Source organism: Lissotriton vulgaris, chromosome 2_2, assembly GCF_964263255.1.
Source record: "Lissotriton vulgaris chromosome 2_2, aLisVul1.2, whole genome shotgun sequence".
NCBI classification, from domain to species: Eukaryota; Metazoa; Chordata; class Amphibia; order Caudata; family Salamandridae; genus Lissotriton; species Lissotriton vulgaris.
In genome coordinates, this window is record NC_141688.1 from 87,189,276 (window position 1) to 87,205,727 (window position 16,452).

The window sequence follows — 16,452 nt, forward strand, 5'->3', positions numbered from 1 at the left end:
TTAGCACATGCTTTAACACTCTTCGCCTTCTTCAAAAGACCTTCAGATGTATCCTCAACTGAGACCAGAAAGACAGTCACCAGCATACAAATCAGCAGCAGTCTCGAATACGGCAACCCACTTTACGCAGGAGTCACCCAGAAACTGCTCAGGAAACTACAGAAAGTTCAAGTTGGCACAGCCAGATTGGTCCTCAACATACCCTGCTGCAGCCCCATCTTCGAACATCTGCGCGAACTCCAAAGGCTCCCAGTCAAAAGAGTCACGTTCAAGCTCCTCACACACACCTACTAAGCCCTCCACGACGCTGGACAAGCATACCTGAACCACCGCCTCATTCGACGTATCCACCAGACAACTCCATTCCCCCAAACATGACCTTGCCACCGTCACTCAGATCTGCATGACTAAAGGAAGATCCTTCTCTTACCTCACCGCCAAAACCTGGAACACCCTGCCTCTCCACCTCAGGCTATCCCATTAGCCGACCCAATTCAGGAAGGATCTGAAGACCTGGCTCTTCAACTGATCGACTGAACCCCAGTGTCCATCGGGACCCCCCTCTCCCCATCCTCACCCCCCCCCCCCCCCAATCGCCTTGAGACCCTTGCGTGTGAGTAGTCACACTTGACAAAATTCTGCAGCAGCTGTTTAACAGCTTGTTAGCAGTAAATAAAATAACCAACTAATCCTAATCTTGCATACCTTTTATCTTCATGCCTTCCTCACATAGGTATAGGGTCTGAGAATGGTATGGCAGTATATTTGCCAAAAAATGAATAATGAGGATGAACCCATAATTTCCAGTCATTCTTGGCTTTCTCAGAGATCACTTAGTCTAGCTGTATACTGAAATGCAGCATACATTTTTCATTTAGCTGCTACGACCTATTTACAGGACTTGAAACAGTCTGCATGTACCAAAAGGTCATTTTATAGCCTGAAATAAACTAGGAATCGAAAAATCCCTTAACAGTGACAAAGGTCCATAGGGATGTTTACACAGAAGCAAGTTCCAGATGAGTTATATTTGAGGCTAAGGGGAGTAATCCTTGAAGAGGTAAATCATCAGGATATTTCTGAACTGCAGTAGGTTGAATCGGTTCGGATACAAGGCTATTCTTGCTGTAGAGTTTCCCTTAGGTTATCATCACTATACAGTTATGCAATTTACTTATTGAAAAAGAATAGGTATATCCATAGTATCAGTCACTGGTTCCCAGGTACGATGGACACTTCATCTTTTTATTTTATTTTGGGATTTCAAAATGAATTTTAAGCGTGTAAAGCATGGCATGAACTTTGGATCCAAGTGGGGGAACAGAAATCTATCTAATGTGGGTGATTAGGTAATTTGATAAAATGCACAGAATACATTTCCCAATACTATTTTTGCCCTGTAGCAAGTAAATTGAATGTTATGACGATTTAACAATGAACATTGATATTATTCTAACACTTTTTCTCTCTCAAAAGATGTGCGAAATTCAGAGTCACTTAGACACAAAATCACTGACAAGAAAAAAACGGAGTCTTATATTTTAGATACTTTACACCACTTGCTGGTTGAGTCTACAAGTCTTATTTAGCAAAGTATTCCATTACAACAGTACCAAACCTATACATACTAAAATATTATATAGCGAAGGCAGAAATGTTTCTCTGCACCGCCTAATTGTAGAAGAAGTTGTACCTTAGGCACAGAAAATACTGCAGAATGTAAGGAATATGCTTCTAAAAACGTTTTACGGATATGCTTCAGCTTGAAGAGCTGGCTTGATGCAGACGGCCTTAATTTAAGATGTACCTATTTTGCTGCCATTTTGTTGAACTTAAAGATTCCAAGTAAAAAGTCTGATAACCTATCAACAAGAAAGGTTATTATCAAGGCAGCTTATGTTACCAAATCGGGCAATTTTATTGGAGCCCTTAAACATGCATGCTTGCAGCATAAAGGATTCCTTCTTGCGTGATATTTGTTAGGTCCGTGCAACTGGGTGACTATATGAAACCAAAATGACACTAGCTTGAGGAAAAATCAATAAGCACTGGCAATACCAATAGGTCGGCCTTTAAACTAATGTTGAATAGTAATGTGAAGTATTAGAAGTAGATCGTGTGGCTCCAGCCAATAAACTTCTGACACTTTATCGCTCAACCCCAAAGGCATGCTCACCAGGGCTTCTCCGCACTAACCACACTCACTGGCATGGATGTCACTCTTTTAGGTCTGTTCATGCAAGGGAAGCACTACCTCCTCATGAAAAGTCATCTTTTTCGGTATATACCATGGACATGCTTCTGCATTCCATATACTTAAACTCACACAGGCTAGGCACAAACAGTCACCACTTAGTGCACAGTAAACCCCACCAACAACCATATAAACATACTACTTACTAGGGCACACTCCAACCTATACAACAAACTAACTCAGCAGTCATTTACACTTCTGAGATAGCCAATGCCACTGCAGATCGCAACCTAAATATGTTCTCTCATAATTCAATCCACACACCACCTACAATTCCACATCTCACAAGACTATTTCATCCATCACATAGACCACACACATAGAAGAGGAAGTATGCATCATCCCCTAGTCCTCATGGCCCTGCTTCCTCAGCGTTCCAGCAACAGGAAAGTCATTTGAGCTCATTATTTGCCACCTACTACTCTAGCGTGTTTGACTACCCGCTTCACTCTGGTCTGCAAATCACCTAGACCAAACAAGCATATCATAAAACATACCTAATCTGTCCTCAATTTATATCCAGTACTACCACCCTACAGTCCATGGAGTCTTCAACCCAGCCGGGGACTCAGGCACAGTCCATGAAGATATCCTTCAGTGCACTTCTCAGTGCTCTGGATATCAACAGCACGTCACCAAACCCGCCAACACTGAAGACAACACTTTTAACCTCACCCTGTTGGAATAACCCTTAATCCTCTACGGGTACCCAATTTACACTTGACTGGACGGACATGGGTGCGCCTGCTTCTCCGTTATCCACACCATGTCACTAAAATGAAGATAGCCGATTATTGTGTGCTGCTTTCCTTCTCTAGAAATGCAGCAGGGAGGGGAACTAACAAGATACCTGTGGGGCAAAGGACAAGATATACAAACTATTCAATTGCCTAAGCAACGGCCCGATGGAGGACAGCTCTTCATTGAAGATTAAAGGGGAAGGGGAGCAAGAATCGAGAGGGGGGGACAGATTTACAAAGTCCTTCCTTGATGCCCTCCTCAGATGGCTACATAAAGATACGCAAGGAGGCACCTCCCAGCCAGTTACTGAAAAACTAAGCACCTCAAGTGAATGAGGATTGGGCATGGACGCCCTGGTGAAAAGGTGCGATTTCATTTCGAAAACACCAAGCCAAAAAATCTCACAGAACTTGACAGGATGTAAACTTCTGACTGCAAGCTGAAGGCAATAGAAAGTATTTTACCACTGTAAAAACGTACTTGGCCCATGCGAGTGAAGGAAATATTTTTGACAAAAATTCAGCATAGCATTACCCCTGCGCGCCAGCAGGAGTCGTCCGCGTCCGTCATCGGCGTCGTTAGCGCCGGAATGACGTCGGAGTACATAGACGCCGCCCATGCACGCTGACGTCAATTCTGATACACAGCTTTTCCGTGCCAGATACGCAGAGCCATGATAGAACCAACACTGATGCCATGAAACTAGGGCCCTGAAAGGGGATGACCTTAACCCTAGATATCGGTTCGCAGAACGGTGAGAGTGGGGGGGTCGGTAAGGAATCTATCACTAACTAATGTCTCTTACAGATATATCGTTACTAACTTGTGCATCTGAAAGACACCTTAGTGATGGATTCCTTACATTAGAATAGATACCCCAGCAATACCAACCCCGGTGGTGGGTCTGTGAACCAATAATCACACCAGAAAGTCCTGGAGGACGGAATGGCCAAAGAAGCCATCCCTCCGGACTTGGCTGTCCAGGCAATAGTGTCTTGCAAACGTGTGCAGCGAGGCCCACGTAGCTGCCTGGCAAATGTCCTGCAAGGGCACTCCTCGGCCCAAGGCAGTGGTAGTCGTCGTGGCCCGAGTGGAATGAGCCTTCAGCCCAACAGGGGGTTTCTTCTTAGCCAAGGAGTAACACGCCTGGATACACAAGATGATCCACCGTGAGACGGTCCGCTTGCGCACCGCCTTTCCCTTCTTAGCGCCCACGTAACCAACAAAGAGTTGGTCATCCACCCGGAACTGGCGTGTGTGATCCAGATAGTAAGAGAGCGCACGTTTTGGGTCCATACGGTGGAGCCTCTCTTCCTCTTTCGAGGGATGCAGAGGCGGAAAGAAGGTGGGCAAGGTAATGGGCTGCCCGCTATGGAAGGCCGTGACAACCATGGGCAGGAAAGAGGGTCTTGTCCGCAACACAACCTTGTCCGGATGAACAGAGAGGAAAGGAGGTGTAGAAGAAAGAGCATGGAGCTCACTCACTCTCCTGGCAGAGGTTATGGCAACCAGGAAGGCAGTCTTCAAGGTAAGAAGACGGAGAGGACAGTTATGGAGCGGCTCGAAGGGAGCACACATAAGGAAGGTAAGCACATGATTCAAGTCCCACTGGGATTTACAATTGGGGACTTGAACAAGGAAGGCTGATCAGGTAGCCTTAAGAAGGAAGAAAGGGCAGAAAGGTAGACCTTGATAGTGCCCAGAGCAGAGCCCTGCTGGGCAAGAGAAAGAAGGAAGAGGAGAACCTCAGAAAGGGGTGCAGAGAGTGGATCCAAAGCCTTTTCTGTGCACCATGCCATAAATCTGTTCCACCTGCAGGCGTATACCGACTTCGTGAAGGGACGCCTGGCTAACAGAATGACATTACAGACTTCGGGAGGCAAGTCAAATGGCCTCAACTGTCGCCGCTCAATCTCCAAGCTTGTAGGTGAAGACTGGACAGGTTCGGGTGGAGGACCGTCCCCTGCTGCTGCGACAGAAGGTCCTTCCGAAGAGGCAGACAAATCGGGGGATCGGCTGACATGATGAGTAGCTCAGGATACCAGTATCTTCGTGCCCAGTCCGGAGCCACAAGGATAACCTGGGCCCGATCGTGCTTGATCTTCTTCAGCACTCTGGGCAGAAGTGGTATAGGCGGAAAGGCGTACAATAGACCGCAACTCCACTCGCGACGAAAAGCGTCTCCGAGCGAGTGCCGCCTTGGAAACTCCAACGAGCAGAACTGATGACATTGCGTGTTCTATTCTGTGGCGAATAGATCTAACCAAGGCTCTCCCCACTGCTGAAAGAGGCTTTGCGCCACGTCAGAGTTCAGACGCTATTCATGATCCATCATGCACCGGCGGCCGAGTTCGTCCGCCCTGGCGTTCAGGGAACCTGCTAGGTGTTGAACCACCAGGGTCACGCCCTGATGTTCCAGCCACTGCCAGAGGCGCAGAGCCTCCTGGCATAGGGTCCACGACCCCACCCCACCCTGTTTGTTGCAGTACCACATGGCGGTGGTGTTGTCCGTGAACACCTGCACTACACTCTCCCGGACAGAGGGGAGGAATGCTTTCAGTGCAAGATGGATCGCCCGCAGCTCCAGAAGGTTGATGTGGAACTGGGACTCCGCCGGAGACCAGAGGCCTCTGATCTCCGCCACTCCCATGTGGCCCCCCCAGCCCAGGAGGGACGCGTCCGTCACAACAACGTGCTCCGGGTGGGGTAGGGAGAGGGATCTGCCACTGACCCAATTGCGGTTCGTGAGCCACCACTGCAACTGTCTTGCAGTGCCCTCCGAGATCAAGACATGGTCGGACAAGTTGCCCTGATGCTGGGCCCACTGAAACTTCAGGTCCCACTGCAGAGCATGCAACCGCCACCGGGCGTGATGCACCAGAAGGATGCAGGAGGCCATCAGCCCCAGAAGCCGCAGCATCAACCAGACCGAGACTCAGGATAAAGGCTGAAAGATCGGAATCATAGCCTGAATATCCCGAACCTGCTGTTCGGGAGGATAAACCCGAAACTGCGCCAGAACCGCTCTGATGAAGAGGAGCTACTGAGAGGGACACAGGTGCGACTTCGGCACGTTGATGGAGAACCTCAGCAGGTGCAGATCGCCCGTAGTCTGGAGGTGGCTGACTACTGTCTGGGGCGAGCCCGCCTTAAACAACCAGTCGTCGAGGTAGGGGAAGACTGACACCCCTAACCTTCGCAGATGGGCTGCGACCACCACCATCACTTTCGTGAACACCCGTGGAGCGCTGGTAAGGCCAAAGGGGAGCACGGTAAATTGAAACTGCTCGTGGCCTACCGTGAACCGAAGGTAATGCCGGTGGGCGGGCAGGAGGGGGATGTGGAAATAAGCGTCCTGCAAGTCCAACACTACCATCCAGTCTCCGGGGTCCAGGGCAGCTAAGACCTGAGCCAGAGTCAGCATATTGAACTTCTCCTGTCGGAGGAAGCCGTTGACGTTCCGTAGGTCTAAAATAGGGCTTAGGCCCCCTTCGCCCATCTTGGGTACCAGAAAGTAGTGGGAGTAACAACCACGCCCTACTTCCGGCCCAGGAACGCGCTCGATGGCCACCTTGGCCAAGAGGGTCGTGACTTCCTCTTGCAGAAGTTGCAAGTGATCCCCCGACACGCGGTGGAATTTCGGTGGTATGCCTGGAGGGGTCGCCTCGAAGGGGAGGGAGTAGCCCCTTTGGACGATTTGCAGCACCCACCTGTCTGATGTAACAGTGCGCCAGTGGAAGAGGTGATGGCGAACCCTGCCCCCCACTGGTGTCACATGGGCCTGAAAGCACGGACTAGGAGGGTTTTGAGGCAGGTGCTGCAGGGGAATGTGTGGACTGGCATCGCTGTGGTCCCCGATCGCCGCTACGGTGGTTTCCACGGTCGCCACTGCGCTGTTGAACGTTCTGCAGTGCGTGGCTGGAGGCACGTGTGGGGGCGCCCCTTCCTTGGCCACAAAAGGAGCGAAAGGCACCCGTTTGCTGGCGTGAGTCCGAGAGGCCCAAGGACTTGGCCGTAGCCCTGGAGTCCTTAAAACGCTCAAGCGCATGGTCTGCCTTGTCGCCAAAGAGGCGACGGCCATCGAACGGCATATCCAGAAGGGTAGCCTGGACATCGGCCGAAAAGTTGGCGGACCTCAACCAGGTGTGGCGTCGAACCGCCACCGTCATTGCCATTGCCATTGCCCTGCCCAGTGAGTCCGTTGTATCCAGCCCACATCGGATGGAATACTGTGCTGCATCTCGGCCCTCCGCAAGGGCTTGGGCGAGTTTTGCCCGGGCCTCCTCCAGACATTGTGGCAGCACCTCCGCGACCGTGTCCCACAGGGTGTGGGTGTAGCGGCCCAAGAGGCATGTGGTATTAACTGACCACAGTCCCAAACTCAGGGACGAGAACACCTTCTTCCCAAACTTTTCGTACCTCTTGGATTCCCGATCGGGCGGGGCCGTCGGGAATAAGGTCTGGGAAGTGGAGGCCTGGATCACCAGGCTCTCGGGGGTGGGATGGGTGGACAAAAAGCAAGGGTCGCCCGGGGCCGAGCGGTAGCGTCTGGCCATGTTCCTATCCACAGGCGGACCTGTGGCGGGCTTGGACCAAGTGCCCACAAGAACGTCACACATGGCCTCTTTAGACGGCAGTAGAGGCTAACTGGAGCTTGCCTGCGGTTTAAGGACCTCAGTGAGGTGGTTAGTCCTCACGGCCGCGACAGGGAGCTCAAGGTTTAGGGCCTTGGCTGCCCTCGTCAACACTACACTATAAGCAGCCCCCTCCTCCGTAGCCACGGTTGGAGGGGAGACAAATCCAGTGTCTGGCGAAGTGTGAATACCACTGGCCTCCCCAAGCTCATATGTCCAGTCCTGTTGAGACTGGCACTCCCGTGCCAGAGGGTCCCTGGTCACCCATCTCCTGTAATTCAGGGTTAGCGCATGGGGCCAGTTCATGGAAATAGAAATCTCCAAAGGCCGTCGGTAGCGGCGCCCAGCGGCGCCGCTCTTGCGCCGGAACCGGACCGAGGGTAGGATCAGGGACGGAGCCCATAGCAGGCGCCGGGGGCCACACCCGCTGGGCCGGCGTCGGTGAGGTCGTGAGGTCGGCCGGCGACGACCTGGATCCGGAAGCGGATCCAGGGAGGGCCTGCGGCGCCAGGACCGAAGTCGGCGCTGAAACACCAGACGGCGTCGGAGCCAAAGCACCCGACCCGCTAGGCCCTCCAGCCGGGGCCGTTGGGCCCAGAGGCGCCACAGAACTCGGCTGAGGAGGGAGGGACTTCATGGCCATGAGGTACCGCTCGACCTCCACAGGCGTCGCGTCATGTCCAGGGACCCGAAGGTGTGGGGCAGGCGGCGACGTCTGCGACTCGGTCGGAGCCGCGTGGGTGGTGTCATCGAACCCCCGGCCGCATCGCGCGAGCGTCGGGGTGGGTCGGAGGAACGATGACGTCTCTCCGACCTCTCATGCCTCTTACCTGAGTACTTGGAACCTGACGACCGATGTCCACGCCCGGAGCTGCGAGGGCTCCGACGCCGCGACCCGTCCCTCGACCTCCTGTGGGACCGGGGCCTGGAGCAGTGCGGGGCCGACTGCCGGAGTTCCAGTCACTTGCGGGACCACTCCCGCCTAGCTTTAGACATCGGGCCCGGCAGTCGGAGCAGGTGCGGTCGTCGTGGTCGAGGCCTAAACACTTGAGGCACCGGCGATGGGGGTCGGTAACCGACATTAGTCGGTCGCACCTGGAACAGGGTTTAAACCCGGGCATCCCTACCGGCACCGTAGGAGTCGAAGACTCGAGTAGAGAAATGATCAAAAAGTTTAGTCAAAAAAAGACTAAGGGGTAGAGCTTCTCCGGATCTGTGCTAGCTGGCGCGGAAAAAAAGAAGAACTGACGTCAGCGCGCAAGGGCGGCGTCTATGTACTCCGACGACGTCATTCCGGCGCTAATGACGCAGACGACGGACGCGGAGCCGCGGACGACGCCTGCTGGCGTGCATGGGTATTGCTACGCAAAAGTTTCCGGATCCAGTCTGACGTCTTGGGATATTCTAAGGTACGGAATCTATCACTAACGTGTCTCTTTCAGATTGGTTGATTAATTAGTAAATACGAGGTTCAGAGTATGAAATATAAGTGGGTAAAATAGTTAAAAACATTTGTAAGAATTAACGCCTCAAAAGTCCTGGCAAAGTGTGAGGGGAGTAGTACTAGAACCTTGTAGATTTGTTTGTTAAAGTCTTCAAGCACACTTCTAGCGTCTGTTTTGAATGGGGCCATAAAGAGGTGGTTGTAGCCACCACGGAACCACTAAAGTGATAAGCGATCATTCCACTCGGACAAGGTAGAGCTACAAAGTAGATAAGGTGGGAACAGGGAAGTAACTAAAAACACAACTGGGTCCCAGGCAAAAAAAGTTGGACTAGGCCATTGGCAGCATCGTCTCCCCATAATTCATTTGCCTATTGCCTTGCTCTAAACAGTCGGATTCAAGTTACATTTTTAGTATTTTATGGCCTGATCAAGTAATTTATGGGTTTAGACTATGCCAGTAGAGGCGATTACTATCTTGAACTGACAAAAATTAACCCTGTGCTGGGATAATCTACTGCTTAAATCCATAGAGACAACTAATAATAATCCATGTTCGGAAACTAGTAACTGCCTATTCTTTTTTGAAGGGCAACCACATAGATGTTGAGCAACAATTTCACAGAGACTGTCCACAAACACTGGGAAGTAGTAGTTTCTTACCTGTAACTCCAGTTCTGTAGTAGGGGTATCTCTGTTAAAGTCATGATCTGTGAATAGTCCAGCCCATGTGCGGGGACCCTGGAGCAATCAAAATAGTCTCTTAAGTCGTCTTCTTCTGCAGTCCTGCATAGACACTTAAGAGAAAATAAAAGACAACTAATGCAACCTGACATTAATAAGGCTACATTGGCCAGCACTTCATGCTGAAGTGAAAAGAATAGCCACATAATATCATTACATTTTACAGAGTTTCACCACACATATAGAAACTCCCTTTCACAAAAATCCTTTGCATGACAGAGAGGAAGGGTTGGACAGACAAGCCTCATAGGCTGCCATTATGTGTCTGGAAAAGGGATACCGTGCCTTTAAGGAACCCTCCAGAGACCCTTGGTATCCCATGATGCACAGCCAAAGGCAAGTTACTTTCAGTTCTTTTTGAAGGACACTTAAAGGCAGGCCTGTAGCATTGTTTACTTCCACCAGGGAGGAGGGTGGGTCGCCTATGACTACAACAGAGATACCCCTACTACAGAACTGGAGTTACAGGTAAGAAACTACTCCTTCTGTAGTAGGGGATCTCTGTGTATAGTCATAATCTGTGAATAGAATGGCAAGCCAATCCCAAAACCAAATCCAGCAGTGGAAGAAAACTAAAGAAAAAAATCCTTACTGAGCAAATAAATTCCTCAGCGAAGCCTGCCCAACTTGCGCATCTGTCCTGGCATTAGAATCCAGGCAGTAATGCTTCGCAAATGTGTGGACAGACTTCCACGTAGCCGCCCTACAGATGTCTGCAATGGGAACGTTACGTAGCAAAGCCATAGTAGCCTCTTTGCCTCTAGTTGAATGAGCCTTAGGCTTACCCCCTAGAGTCTTGTTAGCCTTCTGGTAGCATAGTTGTATACAGGACACAATCCACCTAGATATAGACTGTTTGGAGGTGGCAAGGCCAGTACTGACTGAACCGTAATTCACAAACAACTGATCTGACCTACGAATGTCCTTGGTCTTATCTAAGTAAAATTTCAACACCCGCCTCACATCCAGTGAATGAAGGGACCTCTCCGCCGGAGAGGAGGGATGTTGAAAAAACATCGGTAATGTGAACGTCTGGTTCACATGGAAATCAGATATCACCTTAGGGAGAAATGTAGGGCGAGTTCTCATGACAACCTTGGAAGCATGAAATACTGTATAGGGCTCTTGACAACACAAAGCCTGAATCTCACTCAGTTCAAGTGTCCATATTGTCAAGTGTCCATATTGTACTATCTGAGGAGCCATGCCGCCAAACTCAACAATAAGAAGTTGGGGTGCACCATCTGCCCCCCGAACTTCGTTAGAAGGACCGGCCGACATGGAAGCCGCAGATGGGGTTGGAGAGACCGGTGGAGCAGGTCTGTGAACCACCACTGTCGAGGCCACTCCGGAGCAATGAGGATCACTCGCGCTCTGGATTGAGACAGCTTGATGAGCACTGCCAGAATCAGGGGAATGGGTGGAAAAGCATACAGAAAGCTGTTCGACCAGCTGATCCATGGCGCAGTCCCCAGTTGGTAAAACCTGGAGGCGAAGTCTCAGAATTTGTCCCTCGGGAGAAGTTCAATGAATTGTTGCAGCTACTCCCACAAGGAGCAGTCATACCGACCCAGCAGTGCTGTCGAACTCGCAGCCTTCATAGAAGTGGCTGCCGTACTGCAGACCTTTCTCCCTGCTGAATCCATTTGACGGCTCTCCTTGTCCGGAGGGACCGTTGATGTAGGAGCAATAACCAAATCCGGGGCAGGATCCGTTCTTACAAATGCCGGATCCGAATCCGGGGGGCCTGTACTTCTTCTGAAGCCGGGATGGGGCAGACTTCACCGAAGCCGGAGTCAGGAACAGCTCCATGGCCGGTTCTTCCAACCCTGGCACCAAAGGCAGCAAAGGGCGAGACAGGTGCTTACGCTGTAGAGCTTCAAAGATGACAGAGGTGGAAAGGGTGGGCACCGTCAGTGCTATCCCCAACATCGCTGCTCCCCTCAATAACAACTCCTGAAACGTCACAATGTCATCCACTGGCGACACCCTCGTTGGAAGAGAGTCAGACAAAGTAGGCGAATACCTCCTGTCACTGGAAGAGTCTGTGTATCTGGTATGCCTGGACCGTGACCTCTCTCTACGATAACAATGTTGTGACCTGGTTGAAGTTCTACGCTCACTGCGAAAGCGATGCCTCCCCCGTGATCGTGACCTCTGTTTCCTGGGTCTCGCCGGACCCACTGGCACCAGCTGTTGCAGAAGAAAAAGCGGCTGAGCCGGAATCAAAGGCCCGGTGGTAGAGGCTGAGGTGGAAGAAGAGGAGGCGGTTGAGGAGGAGGAGGAGGCGGCAGAGGAGGTGGAGGAGGTAGTTGTTGTGGTGGAGGAGTAGGTGTCCTAGGCCTTGAAGTCGAGTAGGTCCTCGAGTAATCAGAGTCCAGAGACCAGAGTACTCTCCTCTTCTTACGAGCAGGCATTGGAGAGGATGCTCTGGAGGTAGACTCACCAGAGAAGGAACGCCGGCGCCGGGGCGACCGGGAACTCCCCGATGAAGAGACGCTCACCACACTAGACCCCGTCCAGGGAGAAGACTTCCTCTTAGCCGTCGACTTTTCCTTCCTCGACGTGGCTCTCCTCGACGTGGCTCTCCTCGACGTCGATCCTCTTCTGGACGTCGATCTTCGTCTCTTTTACGTCGACCTTCGTGTTGACGTTGAAGGCAAACGGCGGTGTCGCCTCCACGGCAAGCGCCTTCCTTTTCGGGATTCAGTACGACGAGGGTGGTGTGTCGACACCGGTAAAGTCCTAGACGTCGTCCAAGGTCTCTACGTCCTACCCCTCGACGTCGTATGTCGACGTCGCTTCGACCCAGAGCCCTGGGGAACAGATGGTAGTCATACCTCTCGTCGCAGACGTTCAAGCCCTAGACGTCGACTGGGAATGGTGCAGTTTCCGGGCCTGTTCTTGACTGGAGAGCCCCCCAGAGGCCTGTGCACGGGCAGAGGATGAAGATAAGAGTCCCTCCATGCCCAGAGGTCCCACCTGCTTCTTGGTGTCTCCTCTGCTCCAGGCTTTGGAGACAAATCTTCTCCCTGTCACGCAGGGTCCTCATGGAGAAAGAATGGCAAATACCACAGGAGTCAGGTACAAGAGTAGCAGACAGACAGAGTATGCACACTCCGTGGGGGTCCGACTAGGCCTTCTTCCTACCACACTCAGGTCACTCGTCGAATAAAGCTGGCATTTCGACAAGATAGAGGTGGTAAAACTGATCAAAAAAGACAGCAACTGGAAGAGGAAGACCCCAGAAGTCGAGTGCAACACAAATCTCACTGAAAAATATCCTAAAATTAAGGATATACCCATAAAGGTAGAGCTCAATGCTCCAGGGTCCTGCTAGCAGGAGCCGGAAAAAAGTACTGAAATTAACTTGCCTTTGGCTGTGAATCATGGGATACAGAGGGTTTCCGGAGGGTTCCTTAAAGGCACGGTATCCCTTTTCCAGACACATAATGGCAGTCTATGAGGCTTGTCTGTCCAACCCTTCCTCTCGATCATGCAAAGGATTTTTGTGAAGGGGAGTTTCTATATGTGTGGTAAAACTCCGTAAAATGTGTGTATTATTTGGCTTTCCTTTTTACTTCAGGATGAAGTGCTGGCCAATGTAGCTTTGTTAATGTCACGTTGCATTATTTGTCTTTTATTTTCTCTTAAGTGTCAATGCAGGACTGCAGAAGAAGACTACTTAAGAGACTATTTTGATTGCTCCGGGGTCCCTGCACATGAGCGGGACTATTCACATATTAGGACTATACAGAGAGACCCCCTACTACAGAAAGGAGTTTCTGTAAGAGAGGAAAGCAAGATTCCCAAAGGCCACAATCCAATGAAGCCAGCACAGATCCAGCAAAGCAGAACACCTTATTCTCTTACCATTTTCAAACAGAGGGAATGTTAGCACCTCAAGATTGCTCAGCAGATAGACATCAGAAGGCCGACGTGCTTTATAATGACCCAAAAATGTTTAGAAACACTGACCTTACAAATGATACGTCACATGGCCAAAGTACTCCAAGCACCAGAATAGAATGCAATTCTTTAATTGGATCTCGCTCAATGCATTTGACCAGACGATGTTGATTGACATATCGAAGAGGAAATGTAAGCATAGCTGTGATTCTTGACCCACAGACTACAACAAAAACAGCCTAGGCGAAATACAGGTAAGGATTTACCTTTGTTACAGTAATGATGGTGAGGACATCTCCTTTGCTGAACGGGAGATCCTGGTCCGCTGTCGCTGAGAAGTTGTACTTGGCAATGCATTCTGTACCCGTGGGCCAAGCAGGCTGTAGCAGTACAGAAAAAATAAGAAGTTGTAAAATTAATGAACCGATCACTTGACAGTGAAAATTAAGGAAATAAACATCCTGATGCTCCTGCCAGTAGCATGTAACGTAGTATGAAAAACAGCAAATCAACAAATAAATTGTCCCTCCAGTCTGGATTTCGGGACATGCAGCCCTCGTGGAATTCCAAGTGGACTTGGTCACTCTGGCCACCGATGGGTGAATAAGAAGCAGCCTATTATCCTTTTTAAGCAAAATACTTATTTTTATTTGAAAATGAGCACTATAGAAAAGAACATGGATGTAGTGCAATATTAAGGAACATTTTAAATGACATTATGATAGTTGTACAAAAGTTTAATAATTACTGATGATCATTAGTTTTAGGTCAAAGCTTTCAAAATAATTTTATTTTTATAAATGGTATTTAGGCAGTCTGGAAGAGAACCTCTGATGTACAGGTTACTTATCTACAGTAATGCTCTTTATGGTGGATGGTCTGTAAATGCATATTCCTCACTTTCAGAATATTCCAAATGCTAGACTGGATCAGGAAAATTCTCTCAGCAAGAACATGAGCCACAAAAGGTGGCCCCTTGTGGCTCTACAGCAATCTTGTGCCACCCAGGAAGTAACAGAGCTTGGCTGCATACATGGGGAAACCCTGCGGACTGACATACGTTTTTGAATGGTTCAACTTCCATGGCCAAGATGTGAATCATTGGAAAACAAGCTGTAGGTGACTGTCCGCCAAAGTATATCTTGGGACCTTATTATGCTGTGCAGAGGTCCACCACACAATAGAAAGGAGCGGATGAAGGCAGTCAAGAATCTGTGTTCCACCACAAAGAGCGTTACATAAAATAAGCAACTAGTTGTTCTGATGTATACTTATAACCACAGATTCTTCATTGTTAGCCTAGATAACAAAGCAGAGTGTACAGTAGGGCTGTGGAATAGACTTAAAACAAGACGCTTAGCAGGCATAAGTACCCTCTCAGCGAACCTGGATTTTAAGGCAGCAATACTTTGTGAACGTATGTACTAATGCCCATGTTGCATCCCGACAGCTGTCCAAGTACACTACCTTTTGCCACTGCATGTGTTGCAGCTTTGGTCCTGGTGAAATAGGCCTGCGGGCTTGCAGGGGCTCTTTTCTGTATGACATGTTACATATCTTTATACAACCGACTACCCACCTCGACTGAGTCCTCTTCTGCCATTCTCATTTAAATCAACGGAAAGCTGGATCCTAAACGATTAGCATAAAAGCTCATGGCTCTTTTAGGGTTAAGTCGAGGATGTGTAGCAAAACCAAGAAGGCTGGCACAGTAACAGTATGGACCCAGATCATAAACAGCTCACTTTAACAAGGTTGCATCCCGGACACCCTCAAAGTTGGACAGGTATCACCCATTCTGAAGAAACTCACGCAGCCCCGACGGACCTAAATAACTATCGCCCTATTTCCAATATTCCTACCTTGTCCAAACTATTGGAATAATGTGTACACCTCCAGCTGACAAGGTATATTGATCACTTTGACCTTCTTAACAAATACCAATCAGGCTTCCGACCAGGTCACAGCACTGAATCAGCCATGAAACATAATTGACGACGCACTACAAATCCTTGATCAGAATGGAACCTGCCTACTCATCCTACTAGACCTCTCCTCAGCCTTTGATACGGTCAAACATGAGAACCGGATAGATCTTCTGGAACACAGAATGGGATTATCAGGGTCAGTGCTAAATTGGTTTACCTCATTTCTCCAAAACCGGACACAACAATTTAAGGTCAACAACTCCCTGTCCAAACCCGTCCCAGTAACTTTGGGAGTCCCGCAAGGGTCCTCACTATCCCCAACATTGTTTAATCTTTTTATGGAACCACTCACTGAAATTCTACACATGTCTAACGTGCAATATCACATGTACGCTGACGACACACAACTATACCTTAAGATCCACACCTTAGAAGATATCAAATTGCTTAACACAACGCTTGGGAATACCCAGACATGGCTGGCAGAAAACGATCTCAAATTGAATGCTATAAAAACCGAATTGGTCCTAATAGCTCCACCCGCCCAAGTCCCCATAACGCAAGACTGGATCATACTTCTTACGGCATTCAACGTTCAACCAACCATCGTGAACTCAGCAAAATCACTGGGAATAACCCTCAACAGTTACCTCAATATGAAAAAAACACATCAGCAACCCGACAAAGGGAGAAAACTTTCAGATAAACACACAGAGGAAACTGAAAACCTTCCACGCCAGTCAATGACTTCAAGCAGGCAGTAAAAGCTCTAGTTAGTTATCCCTACAGTGGAGTTTG

General features: G+C 49.6%; 1 protein-coding gene across 2 annotated transcripts in view; it reads right to left on the reverse strand.

Annotated features, from left to right (window-relative positions):
* The window catches only part of CSK (C-terminal Src kinase), a 624,490-nt gene that overhangs the window by 318,482 nt on the left and 289,556 nt on the right, over nucleotides 1-16,452 (reverse strand). For both annotated transcript variants that reach the window (XM_086959340.1, XM_086959339.1), the window contains exon 5: nucleotides 13,993-14,106. In XM_086959340.1, the coding sequence (XP_086815466.1) occupies nucleotides 13,993-14,106 (114 nt within the window). The remainder of the gene's footprint in view (nucleotides 1-13,992; nucleotides 14,107-16,452) is intronic.